This window comes from Gorilla gorilla, chromosome 2 (assembly GCF_029281585.2).
Source record: "Gorilla gorilla gorilla isolate KB3781 chromosome 2, NHGRI_mGorGor1-v2.1_pri, whole genome shotgun sequence".
In the NCBI taxonomy this organism is placed as follows: domain Eukaryota; kingdom Metazoa; phylum Chordata; class Mammalia; order Primates; family Hominidae; genus Gorilla; species Gorilla gorilla.
Genome location: NC_086017.1, coordinates 182,143,124 through 182,160,662, shown reverse-complemented (window position 1 = coordinate 182,160,662; position 17,539 = coordinate 182,143,124). Strand labels below are relative to the sequence as shown.

At 38.4% G+C, this 17,539-nt stretch overlaps 1 protein-coding gene and 1 long non-coding RNA gene across 20 annotated transcripts in view; one reads left to right on the top strand and one right to left on the bottom strand.

Moving 5' to 3' along the window:
- Positions 1–13,111, top strand: part of TNIK (TRAF2 and NCK interacting kinase) — a 398,334-nt gene extending 385,223 nt beyond the window's left edge. For all 18 annotated transcript variants that reach the window (XM_019024032.3, XM_063704353.1, XM_055381466.2 and 15 more), the window contains 5 exons: positions 3,112–3,212; positions 5,445–5,594; positions 7,716–7,875; positions 8,125–8,264; positions 10,486–13,111. In XM_019024032.3, coding sequence (XP_018879577.1) covers positions 3,112–3,212; positions 5,445–5,594; positions 7,716–7,875; positions 8,125–8,264; positions 10,486–10,569 — 635 coding nt within the window. In that variant the 3' untranslated portion in view covers positions 10,570–13,111. The remainder of the gene's footprint in view (positions 1–3,111; positions 3,213–5,444; positions 5,595–7,715; positions 7,876–8,124; positions 8,265–10,485) is intronic.
- Positions 1–17,539, bottom strand: part of LOC129532356 (uncharacterized) — a 151,913-nt gene that overhangs the window by 87,207 nt on the left and 47,167 nt on the right. The gene's annotated exons all lie outside the window — the stretch shown is intronic.

Here is a 17,539-nt window from a genome sequence, read left to right as displayed (position 1 = left end):
CAAATTGCGAACATTATACGCAACAGGTAAATTTTCAGCCCTTAACCTGCCACTCCCCTTTTAGAGTCCTCAGTGTCTATTATTTCCAGCTTTGTGTCCATGTGCACCCCATTGTTAGCTTCCACTTACAAGTGAGAACATGTGTTGACTTTCTGTTTCTGGGTTATTTTACCCTAGGAGATTGGCCTACAGCTCCATCCACGTTGCTGCCAAGGGCACGATTTCATTCTTTTTATGGCTGCATAGTATTCCATGCTGTATATATACAACAGTTTCTTTATCTAATCAACCATTGATGGACAACTTAACTTGATACCATGACCTTGCTGTTGTGAACAGTGCTGCAATAAACATACAAATGCAGGTGCCCTTTTGATTTAAAAAAAAAAAAAAGTTATTTTCCTTTGGGATTTACCCAGAAGTGAGTGGGACTGCTAGGTAGAATGGTAGTTCTATTTTTAGTTCTTTGAGAAATCTCCATACTGTTTCCCAAGGAGACTGAACTAACTTACATTCCCACCAACAGTGTATAAGCATTCCCTTTTCTCTGCAGCCTCACCACCATCTGTTTTTTTTTTTTTTTTTTTGACCTTTTAGTAATAGCCATTCTGACTGGTGTGTGATGGCATCTCATTGTGGTTTTGATTTGCATTTCTCTGATGTTCAGTGATATTGAGCATTTGTTCATCTGTTGGTTGGCTGCTTATATGTCCTCTTTTGAGAAATATGTGTTCATGTCCTTTGCCCACTTTTTAATAGGATTTTTTCTTGTTGAATTGTTTGCATTCCTTGTAGAAATTTGTTGGATGCATAGTTTGCAAATATTTTCTCCCATCATGTAGGTTGTCTCCTTACTCTGTTGATTGTTTATTTTGCCACGCAGAAGCTCATTAGCTTATTAATTAAGTCCCATTTGTCTGTTTTTGTTTTTGTTGCATTTGCTTTTGAGGTGTTAGTCATAAACATGTTGCCTAGGCCAATATCCAGAAGAGTTTTTCCTAGGTTTTCTTATTATAGTTGTGGGTACATTTAAATCTTTAATCTATCGTGAGTTAATTTTTGTATATGGTAAGAGATAAGGGTCTAGTTTCATTCTTCTGCATATGGCTAGCCAATTTTCCCAGGGTGTCCTTTCCTCATTGTTTATGTTTGTTGACTTTGTCGAAGATCAGTTGTTTGTAGGTATGTGGCTTTAATTCTGGGTTCTCTATTCTGTTCCATTGATCTGTATGTTTATTTTTGTATCAGTACCATGCTTCTTTGGTTATTACAGTCTTACAGTATAGTTTGATGTCAGGTAATGTGATACCTTCAACTTTGTTCTTTTAGCTTAGGATTGCTCTGGCTATTTGGGCTCTTTTTTGGTTCCATATGAATTTTAGAATTGTCTTTTCTAATTCTGTAAAAAACAACATTGGCAATTTGTAGACTGCTTTTGGCAGTATAGTCACTTTAACAATATTGATTCTTCCTATCCATGAGCATGGGATGTTTTTCCATTCATTTGTGTCATCTATGGTTTCTTCATCAGCGCTTTGTAGTTCTCCTTGTAGGGGTCTTTCACCTTCTTGGTTAAATGTATTATCCTAGGGGTGTGTGTGGGGTGTGTGTGTGTGTGTGTCATTATAAATGGGATTGAGCTCTTGATTTGATTCTCAGCTTGAGCATTATTGATGTAACTGATTTTTGTGCATTAATTTTGTGTCCTGAAACTTTACTGAAGTTATCAGCACTAAGAGTCTTTTGGAGGAATCTTTAGGGTTTTCTAGGCATAAGATCCTGTCATCAGCAGAGATAATTTCACTTCCTCTTTTCCAATTTGGATGCTTTTTATTTTTTTCTCTTGCCTGACTGTTCTGGCTAGGACTTCCAATACTATAGGAGTGGTAAGAGTGGAAATTCTTGTCTTGTTCCAGTTCTTAGGGGGAATGCTCTTAGCTTTTTCCCATTCAGTATGATGTTGGCTCTGGGTTTGTCATATATGGCTCTTATTATTTTGAGGTATGTTCCTTCAATGCCAAGAGCTATGGATCTTTTCCTAGGTTTCAGATGAAGAGATCAGCAAAAATAGTCTAATAAACACTTTATGTCATGAAAAGTTATAAAGCAAGTAACTGGAAACTTAATGTCATTTAAGTATATTAAAATTTTTCCTACCTAGTTTCTTTAGGACTCAGAATATTCTGTTTCTTGAGATATTTTACCAAGAAACTGACTGCCATGTGTACCAACTGTGGATTACGAATTCTCTAAGAATTAGAATCCACACTTAACAGCAAAATATTCAGAAGGCACTTAAAGGATTGTTCAATTTTCAAGGTCATCACTGTAAACATTGCTTATTATTCTATCAGAGACACACACATAGGTAAGAGTAATGAAGAGAATGCCAGACAACAGTCTGTTCTTCCCTTCTTCCATTCAATAAGCATTTATTGAGTACTACTTTGTGTAGGCAAAAGCATTGTGGGGACTCAATCATTTAACTAAGCTTCTGTCCATAGAATTTACAATGCTTAATATTCCATCTTTCTAAAGAGTAAAAGGATTTGTCAGTATTCGGAGTCCTTTAAGTCACTAACAGAACCCAAGACTCCTAACACCCCCCTTTCATTAGAAGCATAAATAAGCAATTATTTCACTTGGTAGTTGGAATTCAAATATAAATAATAAGCAAATGGCAGCCTTTATATCTGCCCATTTGCTAATTTTTCTACCATCTTGCCATATCTGCTCTCAGCTACTTAAATGTGGGTGAACGTAAAAGCCAGGCAAGCTAACGTGAAGGAAATTATGCACATTCTTATTACAATGAATATCAACATCAAGACCTAGTGTTAAAGACAGTCCTAAGCAGTTATATCTCTGGATGATGAAAAGAGTCTTCAATATAAAGCAAAAGCCATAAGTGTTCTGCCAACCATAGTTCGCTAAGGGAAGCTAAATCAGTATCTATGAAAAAAATCCCACACCAGGAATATCACCTTCATGAAGCTGACACCCAACATCAATATTTAAATTTACATATTGTTGCTTATACATTCATTAATATTAATACAAAGAACTTGAATAAACTGACGTACTTTTTCACTCATAATTTTTCTATTACAGTTAAATATGAAAGGATCAAATTTTTGGTGATTGCCTTAAAGAATGCTGTGGAAATATATGCTTGGGCTCCTAAACCGTATCATAAATTCATGGCATTTAAGGTAAGCAGGGATGTGACTATCTAAAATGTGCTTTTTCAAAATTTTCCATTTCTACCCATTAATAAAATAGTCCATATAGACCAATACCAATTTTCATATAGATAATAAACCTGTTTTAAAAGTGTAGGTACTCTAGGGTTTATTGTTTCAAAAGTAAAGACTGAATATTTGTAAATGCTATAAAATTAGATTAAAATTTGGGTATGCCCTCCTCCTTGAGATCTATGAATCATCATCCTCAAGAGGCATTTAGAATGGTTAGTAGGCATAGCATTGATTATGATCTTATGCAATGACATTTGTTATAAAGCCACCTAAATCAGGTATTCCCTGATATTTTGTTTGAAAAAGGCAGACAAATGGCAGCACTGAATCTCAGAGTTAAACTGAGTCTCTTTTAATCCTCATAAATCTTTCTGGATGAAGTCCCTAAAACTCAGGTGATGCTTATATGTCCCCAGTGCTAACTTACAGAAATGACCTAGTTTCTCTGCATTCTTCTATTTTGATTTCCTTTTCATTTTTTACCTTGTCTAAGTCTGTACCCACCATGGTTGGATTGGTCACTCATGAGATTTGCCAGGAATGGGATGGGGATATGCTAGTCCTGTTGACCCCAGCTCATGAAGCTGACACCCAAATACCAGGAGGACCAGTACTTACAGGCACGCAGATGTGTTCAGAGCCGCATAACCTATCCATAGCCCAAGTGAACTTATCTTCTATTTTCTCTCACGCTCTCTCTCTGATCTCTCTCTGTCTCTCTCTCTCTCAGCTTATGTCTGTCTACTTCTTTATGTCTCATTGGCTCTCACTTTTTCTCCCCACCTTTATGACTGTTATCTCCATTTGGCTCCTTATTAATTATTTTCTGCCACATTCTCATGAAGGGCAAAACTGCCCTTGGAACACCATGTAGGCCCACTTCAGAGCTGAATCACTTCTATCTTGTTCCCTTAGGGCAGATGGCTTCTGATGTGCTCAGGAAAATAGATTCATTAATGGAAATGGGCTCCCCTCCATGACCTCACTTTTATGGAAAAAAATTGGAATGCATTAGGTTACTAATAACAAGGGATAACTCCTAAAAGCCAAAGTGGTACTCCTGTTCTGCCAAAATCTGTCTCCACAAAAGCTTTTCAATCAACATCCCATTCCCATTCTTGCTCTGAAGTTATTGCCATTATTTTATGACCCAGAGACACATGAGAGAGTGCAAAATGTTCTTTCTGACAGACCATATCCAGCCCAGAAAGAGGGAAGAGCAAAGGCAAAGACTTGAACAGGAAAGAGTGGAACTGGCAAGAGGCCAAGCCTTCCCATAGGACAAGGACAGGACGCTAGAGCTTCCCATGCTGTCAGAATGGTGTTAGCAAAAGATGAGAAGAGAAGGGTCTGAGAGGTAGCAGTGGCATTATAGTTAAGGCAATTGTAGTTTCACAAATGCTCTCCCAGATCTCAAGGCCCAAAGGTAGAGCGTGGTTAAAAAGTAGCAAAGGAAAATGGCAGAGGAACACTTGACAGGTAGTTGGGGCTTGGGCTCTGGATTCAAACACAGAGAACTTTGACAAACTTGGCAAGACCTCTCTTTTTGGTTTCTAGTTAAACCCAAATAGTCAATGCAAGCCATCAATCTTGTGATGTTCCACTCCCACCTCTTTCTCTACCACCCAAACCCAAGTCTCAGATTCCAACATTAAGTTAAGAGAAAGTGCCAATCTTATGCCCACTCATTCACTGAAGAAAAATCCAAACCAGAGCATGCCCATTAATACTAAACAGGCTGAGAAAACAGCCGGCCTTGGCTGTCCCTCCCAGGCTGTCTCTGAAAGGGTAGTTGCTGTGGATGGGCCTGGTTGCCACATGGGAAAGAGGGGGGCCAGAGAGGTGACTGGGCCTTCTTCAGAGGACAAAGGCCAGAAATAAACAGGAAAAAACAGCAATACCCAGGCACCAGGTTTTTAATATACATTACCACTATCAAAATTTACACCTGTGCACCAACTTAAACTTCACTGCCCCGAAGGACAAAGGGTAGAGAAAGGGGCACAAATGGATGCTAGACCCTTCCTCCTAGGGCCAGAATATCAACAGACCTAAAACTGAAAGAGAAATTTTCTAGTTTTTCATTTTAATAAAGTTAGAAGTTAACTTCCTCTAGACAGTGGCTAAAGGAAAAAAATTAAGATGCCTCTTTGAGTGATGCGGATACTAATGGGGTGATTTTTAAAGTCTTTTGCAGATCTCCAGCACAAGCCTCTGCTAGTTGATCTCACGGTAGAAGAAGGTCAAAGATTAAAGGTTATTTTTGGTTCACACACTGGTTTCCATGTAATTGATGTTGATTCAGGAAACTCTTACGATATCTACATACCATCTCATGTAAGTACTCAGAAGTAGACTTTCAAGGGCTCTCTGTACAACAGCCTGCATGTAGAAAGAGATTTGTTTTGCATAGTTTTAGTAGAAGTCATGCACAGTTTACTAACCAGCAAATGGACTTTCGTTCTTCATTAAGTATACTGCTTTTAATAACTAAAATATATAAATTTAACTAATTTTTATGACTTCCTAAAATTGGGGAATACATAATAGAAATCATTTGGCATTTACATGTTGTCTCTTTGGACTTTAGATTAAAATGAATATGATATATTTCTTTCAAGGGCATGAATTATATTCGGTAGACAAGTTTCCACATTCAGTTTTTGAAGGGAAATTCGTTCATTTTATGTTAGAGAAAGCCAATGGTCAGGTACTAATTTATTGGAGAAAATTCTTTTTTGCTATTTTTAGTTCCTCTCTTCAGCTTGAGGGCAGTGTGGTACAGTGGAGTCAGACACAGTGGCTCTAGCATGTATTAGCTTTGCAGTAATGGACACAGTAGGCAGCCTCTCCAATCCTCAGCTTTCGCATCTGTAAAATATGGATAAAAAGACTTATCCCATAGGATTATCGTTAGTATTAAACGAGGTAATGGATCTAAAGCAGTTGGTACAGGGCCCTGCAAATTGTAGATCTTCTTATTAGCCCTAAAATATTCATATTACTATCCTGACATATTGCTTGAAACATAACTGTTAAAGGGAAATGCTGCACATGGATTCGCTTATTAGGATTAAGTGTAGTGTAAAGTGTGTGTCCTGTGTGTAATCCCAAGACTAACATACAGGAGAAACTATTTATCAGGAATGTTTGAAGCTACTGCTGACTGGTATTTTGAGAGTTTTAAGGCTTTATTCTAATGAAATGCAATAACTAAAAGAAGTTGTTTCAGTATATTACGTACACACACACGACTGCCATTCATTGCTGCATTATTACCACTTTTAACTCATGTGGATGTGGGTGAACACAAGGACTCACAGCTCACATTCCTGGTGAGGCAGCTAAGGCGTAACTATGATAATCCTCAACTCTCTTAGTCCAATCCATCAAGCACATGTTGGGCTGTCATGGCATTCTCAACTAGGGGATCACAACAACATCACATTTCCTTTCCTAGAACAAATTAATATACACTTATTTCAATAGTGATTTTTTTTTTTTTTTTTTTTTTTTTTTGGATACGGAGTCTTGCTCTGTCACCCAAGCTGGAGTACAGTGGCGTGATCTCGGCTCACTGCAAGCTCCGCCTCTCCTGGGTTCACACCATTCTCCTGCCTCAGCCTCCCAAGTAGCTGGGACTACAGGTGCCCACCATCACGCCCGGCTAATTTTTTGTATTTTTAGTAGAGACGGGGTTTCATCGTGTTAGCCAGGATGGTCTCGATCTCCTGACGTCGTGATCCGCCCGCCTCGGCCTCCCAAAGTGCTGGGATTACAGGCATGAGCCACTGTGTGCGGCAATAGTGATTTTTTTTAATGAGTGGTAATTCTAAATATTTTTTCTAACCAAGCCATGAATTATTCCGGCATTTAGACACCCGGATAAACAATCCTATATATATATATTTTTTTTTCACAGATTATTTTGGTAGTTCATTTTGACCCCACTTAAGCTATCTCCATTAGATTCAGCTGGCTTACATTCTCCTCATCTTTTTTTGGAAGTGGTTGTGCTAATAGAAAACACATTAATTTCAACGTCAGCAAGATATACACAAATCCCAACCCTACCAACAAATACTAGCACAACTTTGGTTAAGACACAAAGCCCTTCTGAGATGCAGTTTCCTCATCTGTAAACAAAGCTATCTACCTTGAGGAGCTATTGTAGGTTCTAGAAATTATATATGTAAAGGGCCCCATGACTGGCACATAGTAGGTGTGCCATAGATTTACATGCTCTTTTTAGGAACAGGTAAATTGAATTTTTAATCTAGTGACTAAGTTTGATTTACCAGGGTATTTTACAAGTCAGTGGTTAAATTAAAGCAAATTTCAGTCTTTAGGGTGACAATGAAAATAAACAAAAACCTCTTTTTTGCAGTTGTTAGAGATGAATAGTCAAGGCGTTTTATTTTTTAAAAGAATAATGCTTGGCTTTTCTTTGTCTTCTAGATTCAGGGCAATATCACTCCTCATGCTATTGTCATCTTGCCTAAAACAGATGGAATGGAAATGCTTGTTTGCTATGAGGATGAGGGGGTGTATGTAAACACCTATGGCCGGATAACTAAGGATGTGGTGCTCCAATGGGGAGAAATGCCCACGTCTGTGGGTAGGTTAACCATTCCTTATCTCCTTCAGCAGTTACACCCCCCAAATGAAACGAAAATCAAGAAATGTGAAACAACCATTTGATTCCACAAAAAAAAAAAAAAAAAAATCTGTGAATAACTCTTGTAAGACTTGCTTTGTCCATTTATCTCAAGTCGTTTGTCATTTTTGTGGTTAAGATGTGAACAGATGCTGTGAGTTATTGCCCATCTAATGTTTTTAATGCAGTTTTGGAAATTCCTTTTGACAGCCTACATTCATTCCAATCAGATAATGGGCTGGGGCGAGAAAGCTATTGAGATCCGGTCAGTGGAAACAGGACATTTGGATGGAGTATTTATGCATAAGCGAGCTCAAAGGTTAAAGTTTCTATGTGAAAGAAATGATAAGGTAAATCCGTTTCAACATTTGCATTAGTGTTTGCATTTTAAGAGACCACCAGGTACCTGTGAAACCTTCATTTTCCTTTATACTGATTTGAATCACATCTGTGTTAAACAATCAATATTATCTTGAAATGGCATTATTTGGTTTGATCCATGTGAGCACTCAATATATTATTCACATGTCAAAAACTACATAAAAACATTTAGAAATTTCTTGTAAACCTCTTAGAAACTTTTGTGGCCTGAAGGCCTTATGATGACTCAGCAGACACCCCAAATTCTCCTAAGCACTTAGAGCAGTTGGCCCATCATTAATCATCTCACAGTGGGTCAACTTTACACTTCCACTTTTAGACTTTTCACAAAGTCACTTTCAAGACCTAACCAATCACCTTATATTCACCTTTAAATCCAAAACATTTGACGTGTAGAAATATAAGCTTTTTAAAAATGTCACCCATTCCTTAAGGAATGCACAATCACAAACTCAACTAGTGCCATGTCTTGTGTCATTCCAGCCATGTTTCTTCTGAAATGTCATAGGTGAACTGTTTTCCAGTGAAATTGGCTGTGTCCGTCTGGCATGATCAGTGACCTCAGAGGGGTATTCTGCAGCAGTACTGCTTCTCCCTTACCCTCCCTGTAGAGTAACCCCGAGGTTTTAGTAGCTAAGCCATACTGCATTTGTGAATTCATCCTTTGTGGCTGTGGCCAACATAGAAATGCTGTCCCCAAAGCCACAGACATAAACGCCTATAGAAAAACAGTATGATGGGTTGAATTTTTGTATATCCCTTTGTCCATCCCAGTTCCCCAAAGGTCAGGTTGGTCTTAGTCCAAACCTGGTGATGTGGGCCTAAACTATATTCAACCCTGGCCCACTACTCTGACCTGATGTGGTCTGGGTGGACAGTAGCTGCAGGTGGCAAAGATGGTTCCAGCCATTTAGATTTCCCAGAAAACAAACATAACCTAGTAAAACTCCAGCTCCCACCCAGTCTCTAAGAATCAAAAAACCAGGAGTGATCTGGGTATGGATACCCACATTCCGATTGAAAACCTACCCCAGCAGGGCTGTTCCAAGCCATGCTACACCCTTAGGAGTAGGCTGGGGCCACACCAGTGTCTGCAACCCAAGGTTTACAGCCAGGGGCACACAACTTGGAGTGAACAGCAGCCCTTTCTTTTCTTCATTGTGGTTTTCCATGGGCCCTCTCTGTCCTCCGTTTTGATTCATTGACCCTAAGAGTAGCATTACTTTCATATGCAGCATTAGGTGAATGTCAAGCATTTCCAGAGACCTCCCTAAGAAGTTGTTGTTAGCATTCTTCTGAAGAAGCTGTAGAAATGAAGTAGCAGAGACTTTAGACTAGTGACAAAAGCAAATGCCTCGGACCAAAGTTAGGTATTGACTGACTGAAGGGCTAGGCCATAGCCCAAAATATTACTTTCCTGGGGCAGTGGTTCTTTAACATTAAACATTCAGCTCAAGCAAGCAGTAACCCAAATTTTTCTCACGTTTGTCAGTTGTTTGATAAAATGACTTAACAGACTCAGACCTAATGGACTGTGGTTCTACTCATTAATGCTATGGTCTCATTTGCCCTGGGATATGCCACCATCAGCAGAGAAACCATGCGTTAACTCTTGAAATGCCAAAATGAGTAAGCATTAAATACCTTGCCCTATCTGACCACACTATTTAATGTTTTTATCTTAAATTTAAAAAACTGAAATCTGAAACTGTATGATAGTCAGTAGGCCTAAAACTCCCCCTTGACTTTGAGAATTTGAAGGGATTCCCTTCCATCCTGAAGTCTACTTTCTTGTCATTGAAGGGTGAGAGAAGGGAAGCTTCTGTGCCTTTCTAGAAATTAACAAAGAACCTGTTGGGTCCTAGGCCAGAAATCCAGCACGTTACCCTAGCATGAAACTCCCTTTTAAAAAGTGAACACCCAAAGAGATGTTACAAATGAAGATATAGCCCCTTCAGCATCTCTGGAGACCAATACCACAATAAGGAATAATAACAACCATAGGAATAAAGGCAGGAGTTTTTACATAGGATGCACGATATCCAAAGGGACTTTATAAACACAAGCCATTGAGTCTTAAGACCTGACACAAGGCAAGGATAGGACATGTGAGAGAAAATGGATGGACGGTTGAAGAAAAGAGGGGAAAAGACCATGCAGTTGAACTAACTTCTTTTTAATTTCAAACAGGTATTTTTTGCATCCGTGCGATCTGGAGGAAGTAGCCAAGTGTTTTTCATGACCCTCAACAGAAATTCCATGATGAACTGGTAACAGAAGAGCACTTGGCACTTATCTTCATGGCGTTATTTCTAATTTAAAAGAACATAACTCATGTGGACTTATGCCAGTCTAGAGGCAGAATCAGAAGGCTTGGTTGAACATATCGCTTTCCCCTTTTCCTCTCCCTCCGCCCCTCCCAATACAGTCCATCTTTCAATGTTGCAGCCTGGTTGAGAAGGAGAGAAAAAGGTGGCAGGAATTTCCAGGAGATCCCCAAGAATGCTGCCTTGTCTGTGGACAAAGATGGACCATGTGCCCTTCGGAATTAGGGATAGAAACAAATATTGTGTGCTCTTAACGATTAAGCTGTGTTATGGTGGGTTTTCAGGTTTTTACCTTTTTTCTTTACCCCTTTACTCTGCAAGAATGGGGAAAGAATGCATACTGCGAAAATGAGTCTTTTAAATTCTGTCTGCCTACTAGTTTTAAGTATATGGTATGTTGTAAAATTTCCAATGATGAGAGACAGCACAATAAATGTACCTTATCTCCTTAGGCTGAAGGCCATAACTACATAGTGGAGTAATTTAAGAACTCTCTTGCCTTCACCAACCCAAAAGGTTGCTTTTTGATAGCAACTGGCTAATGAATTTTTAAAAAGAGAAGAAAAATACTAGTTTTCCCCTCTTTGGGGAAATAGATTTTAAATGGCTAAACTACTAGCCTTAAAACTACTAGTCTAATAAAATCAACTACCACTTTTGTGAATCTGACAGGCCACATTTTTATATGGCCCTTTACAGAATGGAGTGTGTTGAATAGGATACTAATGCCATTGAGTTGAGCTGGCCTAGCGATGGAGGGACTCTCTAACACAACTTTCCCTCAGCTATTATGCAACAGATCAGGGAAAAAGATGGGATGACAGATGGCGTCAGACAGAAAGAGCTTCTGGGAAACAAGCTTACATAGACTTTTTTTAAATGCACAAAGCCTCCCAGCTAAGAGGTCACTTGGTTTGGGCTTCATTAGGACTGAGACTTTGTTGAGTTCTTTCTGGGACTTGGAGAGTGGATGATATTCAGGCTCTGAACATTCCCAGCTCTCTCCTGAGGGTGCCACTTTCTCAAGATGAAAACTGTGACTGAAAAAATTAATAATAAATGTTTCTGAGCTGCCTGTGTTCTCCCTGTGTGGGTGAGAGAAGGGACTAGACTCCTAAGCCTGCCTCAGATACAAGAGGCATCATTGGCTCCAGTTTTAGAGAACTTGAAAGCAAGGCTTTGGACAAAATTTTGAGACCCTAATCACTTTACCTTCCTCCAAATTACCCAACATACGGTAAACAACATTTGTGCAGAAATATGTATGTATTTAGTTCAGGTTGACTTGTGTCCTTATAAACTCTTACTCAAATGATTTGAACTTTTATGCCACTGGGATTTTTTTTTTCCAAAGCTACAAGCATGGCCGCCTGTGGTATCGAGGTGTTGCAAACAATATCTGTGTTGCGCTTCCTGTTTTAACCTACCTCGTTTTGTTTGTTTTTGTTTCACTGTTCATCACAGCAGTGTTATCTCCAGGAGACATATAGAGAGCTCAACTGGCAATCTCAGGTGCATTTAACATTTTTAAAACGAAACAGTAGTTGACCAAATTTTTCTTCTTAAAAAATTGGAAGTGGGGGGAATCCAATGACAAAAACTAATGTGGCTTGTTTCTGGAGAAAATAATTACTGTAAATGGATCAAAAAAAAAAAAACCCTATGATCTTACTGACTTTGCCTAAATACACGAGCAGCTGATGTACTATTAATGAGAACGAAATACACATTAGGAAAATGGAGCCATTTCAATCTAGTGGTTTGGGCAAGATGGGGAAGAGAAGGGGAAACATTCTAGTTTCTGGATTACATTATTATGCCCCTCCTGAAAAGGTGGTTGTCATTTGCATTTATTTAAAGCAGGTAATATGCAGGAATGTAACTGAGGATTATCTTCAGGCAATCAGCAAGATATCCTCCTCATGGTCCCTTTAGCTCTCAAAAGCAATGAAATCCTCCTGTTCTCATTTTTACTGCTGTGGTTGTGCTGCTGAACAATACTGTCTTCTCAAATTCCATGCCACAAATTCAGCAATAACTTTTTGGATTGAATTTAACAACTACTGTAATTGGATGCTGATATGGACAAAATATATTGATTTCGATTTCACTCCCGAATGTGATTGCCACCAGCTCTTTATATTGCTGCTGTGGTATTTTAAACCAGAAGCTTCTTTAAATTATGTTGCAAACTGATCTTTGTTTTTATGTTTTGTTTTGTTTTTATTTCTAAGTGATAAGTTTGAAACACACAGCTTTAAATGATTTTTTTATTGTGGGATTTTGGGTACAGTTAAGAAATAAAAGGGAACCATTGTGTTTAAACATAAGGTAGTTTGTGAATGTATTTTTTAAAATCTAGATTCATTGAAACAAATCATAAGAAAACAATATTAATGCAGTCTTGTTTACAGTATGTACAGTGACATAACATAGAACATGAGCTTTTCTGGTGCCAACAACAATAAAACACAGACGTTAAACATCAAGCCATGCCTTTTATATTTTTGTATTAATATTTTACACTGAGTACAAGGCAAATCCAAATTTAAATGGGCCCCCCAGAAATCTGTGCTCTTTAAAAGATAGATATTTAAAGAATTCACTGAAGCTTTTATCTTCAAAAATAAATTTTCCTCCAGCAAGACAGACCCCAGCCCTGACATAAGGAGGCCTAGAACATGCAGAATACGTCAGAATGGTGTCCTTGTGGCTCATCCAAACTTTCTGAATTGCCTTAATTCTTTTTGGGGGTAGGGGAGGAACGGTTGCTTTTCATCCATTTTTATAGCATCTCAACTAAAAAAATCTTTAGTTTTGATCTTTTTATAGGTGATTTTGTCTCTAGAAATTGGCTTATTTTATTTTTATTTTCCTACAAAGAGAAACTGGAGAAACTGAGCCCTCCCCTCAGAGTAAGTTTCACTAGATCTGCCAGTTCTTACTGCTCTAAATTAATAATTATCCAGTAAAATCTACTGAGCCTGCCCACACCATAGTCTGGGTCTGGGGTCTGGCAGGTGACCATCATTCCTGGGTGCCAGTCAAAGATACTGTAGCATGGATTCCTGCATCCAGTGGTGGTAGGAATGGATGACCTGTGAAGTTCCTTCAAATACTGAGGCTCTTCCCCCTGCCAGTTCCAAGCCAGACCACTGTCATAACACACAATGCAAATGAAGACAGCTTTCACTAAGTTCCACATAAAATTGAACAGCTCTATTTTAGATAGATCTCATTGTTTTTCTTGGAGACTTCTAAACAATCCTTCAAGAAGACCTAGAACTATTATTTTTATTAAACAGGGTATATTATTAAGTTATGGGTGAAATCTCACAAGGTCACCTGGACAGGGGCTCCATTTTTCTAACACTTTGACATTGTTTTCTAGGGTGCACTCCTAATATACTTTGCATCAAGTACATGTTTTTTAAAAACACCTTAGTTCCTGGTTGTCAAAACCTACTAACAATTTTTGTCTGTTCTTGTGACTCATTGGTAATTGGTGTCTCTGGTCCCTCCTGTCCAGTAGATTATTAGAAAGATGTGAAATTCAAGCCAGAACCATTTTGGTTTTATCCACTGCCAGAAAAGGAAGGGGCTAAAGTCTCACATTCCACGAAGTTTTAAAAAAAATGCTTTCCCTACTATGTGTACCAGTTCCCGTCACTGTATTCTTGAAACGTGGAAGAGCTCTTTGTGTTAACAGTGTGTGCTGTCTTTGAAAGTCTGCTTGAACAGGCATCACTTGCATTTGTGCTGATTGCTTTAAGATGTAAGATGTGCTACGTTATTTTTAAGAAAGAAGATAGTTATTGATAAAACTTTAATTTTAACCTACTGCAGGAAAACATGAGAAAATCCACAGCATGCTGATAACAATTCTGAATGACACTGCTATGCTCTTTATATTCCAGAATCACCACTGGTACCATGTTCTGATCATTTCAACAGTCTCTAACTTGTTAGTTACCTTTTAGTTCATTCTTCAAAATTTAAATCTAACCAAATCAAGCAAAACGTAACCAACCAACCAAAAACTGACCTCCCCCGAGACTACATAGTTGTAACATAAATCTAAAATCCAAAAGTCTAAATTTGATTTAATTTACCTGCTAATATTTCTCATAAATGCCACTATATCTCCTTGGTCACTATATATCAGGAACCCTAAAGTAAGCTGTCCTTTCATGGATCTTAAATAAATTGGGTGTAAAATTGATCACTTTTTAGGAGTCCCAGCAAAGAAGAAAACCTCTTGAGAATTTGCAAGTTCAAAACTGACAATTTGTATATTCCTACCAAACATTTTCTAGGTTGTTTTTATTTCTACACCATTATTCTGGGAATTCTTCCATTGATAACTAGAATATTCAACAGTTTGCTTAGCATTAAACAGTGTGAGATCATAACCCTGTGCTTTGGACTTTATTCTTCTAGACCTGCCATTCCAGGAAGTGCCAGAATATACCAAAATAAAAATCCCCATAAAAGCATTTTTAAACAAAAATCCCTGGGTAATGTTTGAGTTATTTTAAATCTAGATCAAAATCTTGGACTCTTCTGAGTCCATGATGACAAATGTTTGGATGAAAAGTAGAAAATACAGTTAAAAATAAAAATGTCCTAAAGTTTACAGATTTTTGAGTTTGTGTACATATCTTCAAACTCACTCCTTGCATGATAGGGTTTGGTTTTAATGGTTTATTTTTATCAGCACCAAGTTGCATTGCACTATTGAGGCTGAGCAAATGCTGGTGGAAAGGTGAGTTTTCATTTCCGGCAATGGATCATTATTTGTACATTGTAAATATCATGCCCAGCTACCCCTTTCCCTTATCTCTTCCCCTGGGATAAGTGTTAAGGAATAGTAATACTTATTATGGTATGTTTAAGAAACCTTGGACATTACCCTGAATCAAAACTTCAAATGTTAGGTGGCAGCAGGAAACAAAAGATTACAGCTTGAATGAAATTTTAAAATTGAATGTTGTAAAACTATTTTTGAACCTTTTAGCTGCCTTATTTATGTTAATATAACTGTAGAGAGATGCCAAATGTATAATATCAGAAGGGAAAACTACGATTTTGCTGTGCCTACAATTGTTTACATTTTTTAAATCTCCAGTTTTCAAAAGTATTTTAAATTGTCAAACATTTGCTAAAACTGGATTATAACCTCACCTGAGAATGAGAGAAGAAAATCTTCCTGGCATATTTTCCAGTCTGAAACTTTTGGTTACTTTCAGGTATTTTTTTTCTTGCATACAAAAATCATTGAGAAAGTACTTTCTACAGTTATTCTAAGCAGTCATTAAAAATGCTTTGATAGGTTTCCCCACATGGTAACTACCATGCCCTGGAATATAATATGCTATCTTTGTCAAAATATGAATAATAAAACATTAATCGTAGGATGCCTCCTTGTTCCTCATTGCCACTTCCAAACTATTCTCCTTTCCTCCTCCTGAACACTCACTGTTTTGAAGCTGTTGACATCAGCCTCCCAAGTCCCTACATTACCCTCTTTTACTCCTTCTCATTGCTCAAGAATTTTAGGTTTTGGCTCACTGTTGCTCTCTTTACCACCACCCTGTCATCATTCTTGATTATTTCAATATCCACTTAGACAGTCCTACAAATACCCTGGCTTCTTGGTTCCCTGATCTTGACCAGTGAAACTTATCATTGCTAATTACTACATCAGCTCCTTAAGTGATAGCAGACAATTCTTATTTGCTCTAGGTAAATCCCATTCAACCTCACCAAATAAAGATCATTGCCCCAGAAACCGTATCCTCTCTTCTGCAACCCCTATTCTATTTCACTGTATTTTGAGTTTAATTGTATTCTGCAGTCTATCTCGCTGTGTTCTGTATGCTGCAGTATCTCCGGTCTTAAACACCCTCCTTGGCCCCATTACCCTCTCTAACTGAAACGGCCCAATAGTCCCATAGACAGTTGTTTTTGGATAAACATAGAAACTGACCCTTTTGCTGTTAAAGCTTGAAACTTGTATTTGTTTTCCTTCAGGCCTCTCAAAAAAGTGTCAAAGAACTGGAACTCAACAGATCATAGCACCAGATGCCCTCTTGCCCCTCCTTAGTTCCTGTTTTCTTACACATTGTTACATTTCTTCCCTGCTATATAAATGCCTAGTTTTGGTCAGTCAGGGAGATGACTGACTAAGCTCCCATCTCCTTGGCCGCAGCACCCCACCAAAACAAAGCCAACTTTCTTGGCAATACTTGTCATCTCAGTGATTGGCTTTCTGTGTGGCAAGCAGCAGGACCTAGACCAAACCTAGTGTTTCGGTAACGTAACTACCATCTTATTTATCTGCTTCTCTTCACAGAAAAACTCTCTAGGGGGAACTGTGTATACTTACTGTCCTAAATTTCTCTCCTCCCTTGGTCTTTTGAACCAACTCAAATCAGGCTTTCATCTCTACCACAGCAGCTCTTGCTAAGGACACCAGCGACCTCCATGCTTTCAAATGCAATGGTTAGGTCTCTGGCTTCATGCTGCTTGAGTTATCTGCAGTCTTTGACACAGCTAATAATTACTTCCTTCTTAAAATGCTTTCTCAGTTCTGGGGCATCTTTCTCATGTTCTCTCACCTTCCCGGCCACTGCTTCTCAATCTCCTTGGCTGACTTCTTGGAGTGCCCCAGTCCTAGGCATCCCCCTCTAAGTGATCTCTCCCAGTCCTGGGGCTTTAAAAACTATACACTTACAACACCCACATTTTAATCTCCAGACCCAACCTCTTCCCTGAATGCCAAATAAATTTGGCATACAATTTATTATTTAACTAATTTCCTATGAAGCACCTTCATTTGGATGTGTCATTGGCATCTCAAACTTGACATGTTCACCAATCAATACACAGTATTCCTCTCTTATTCATGGTTTCAT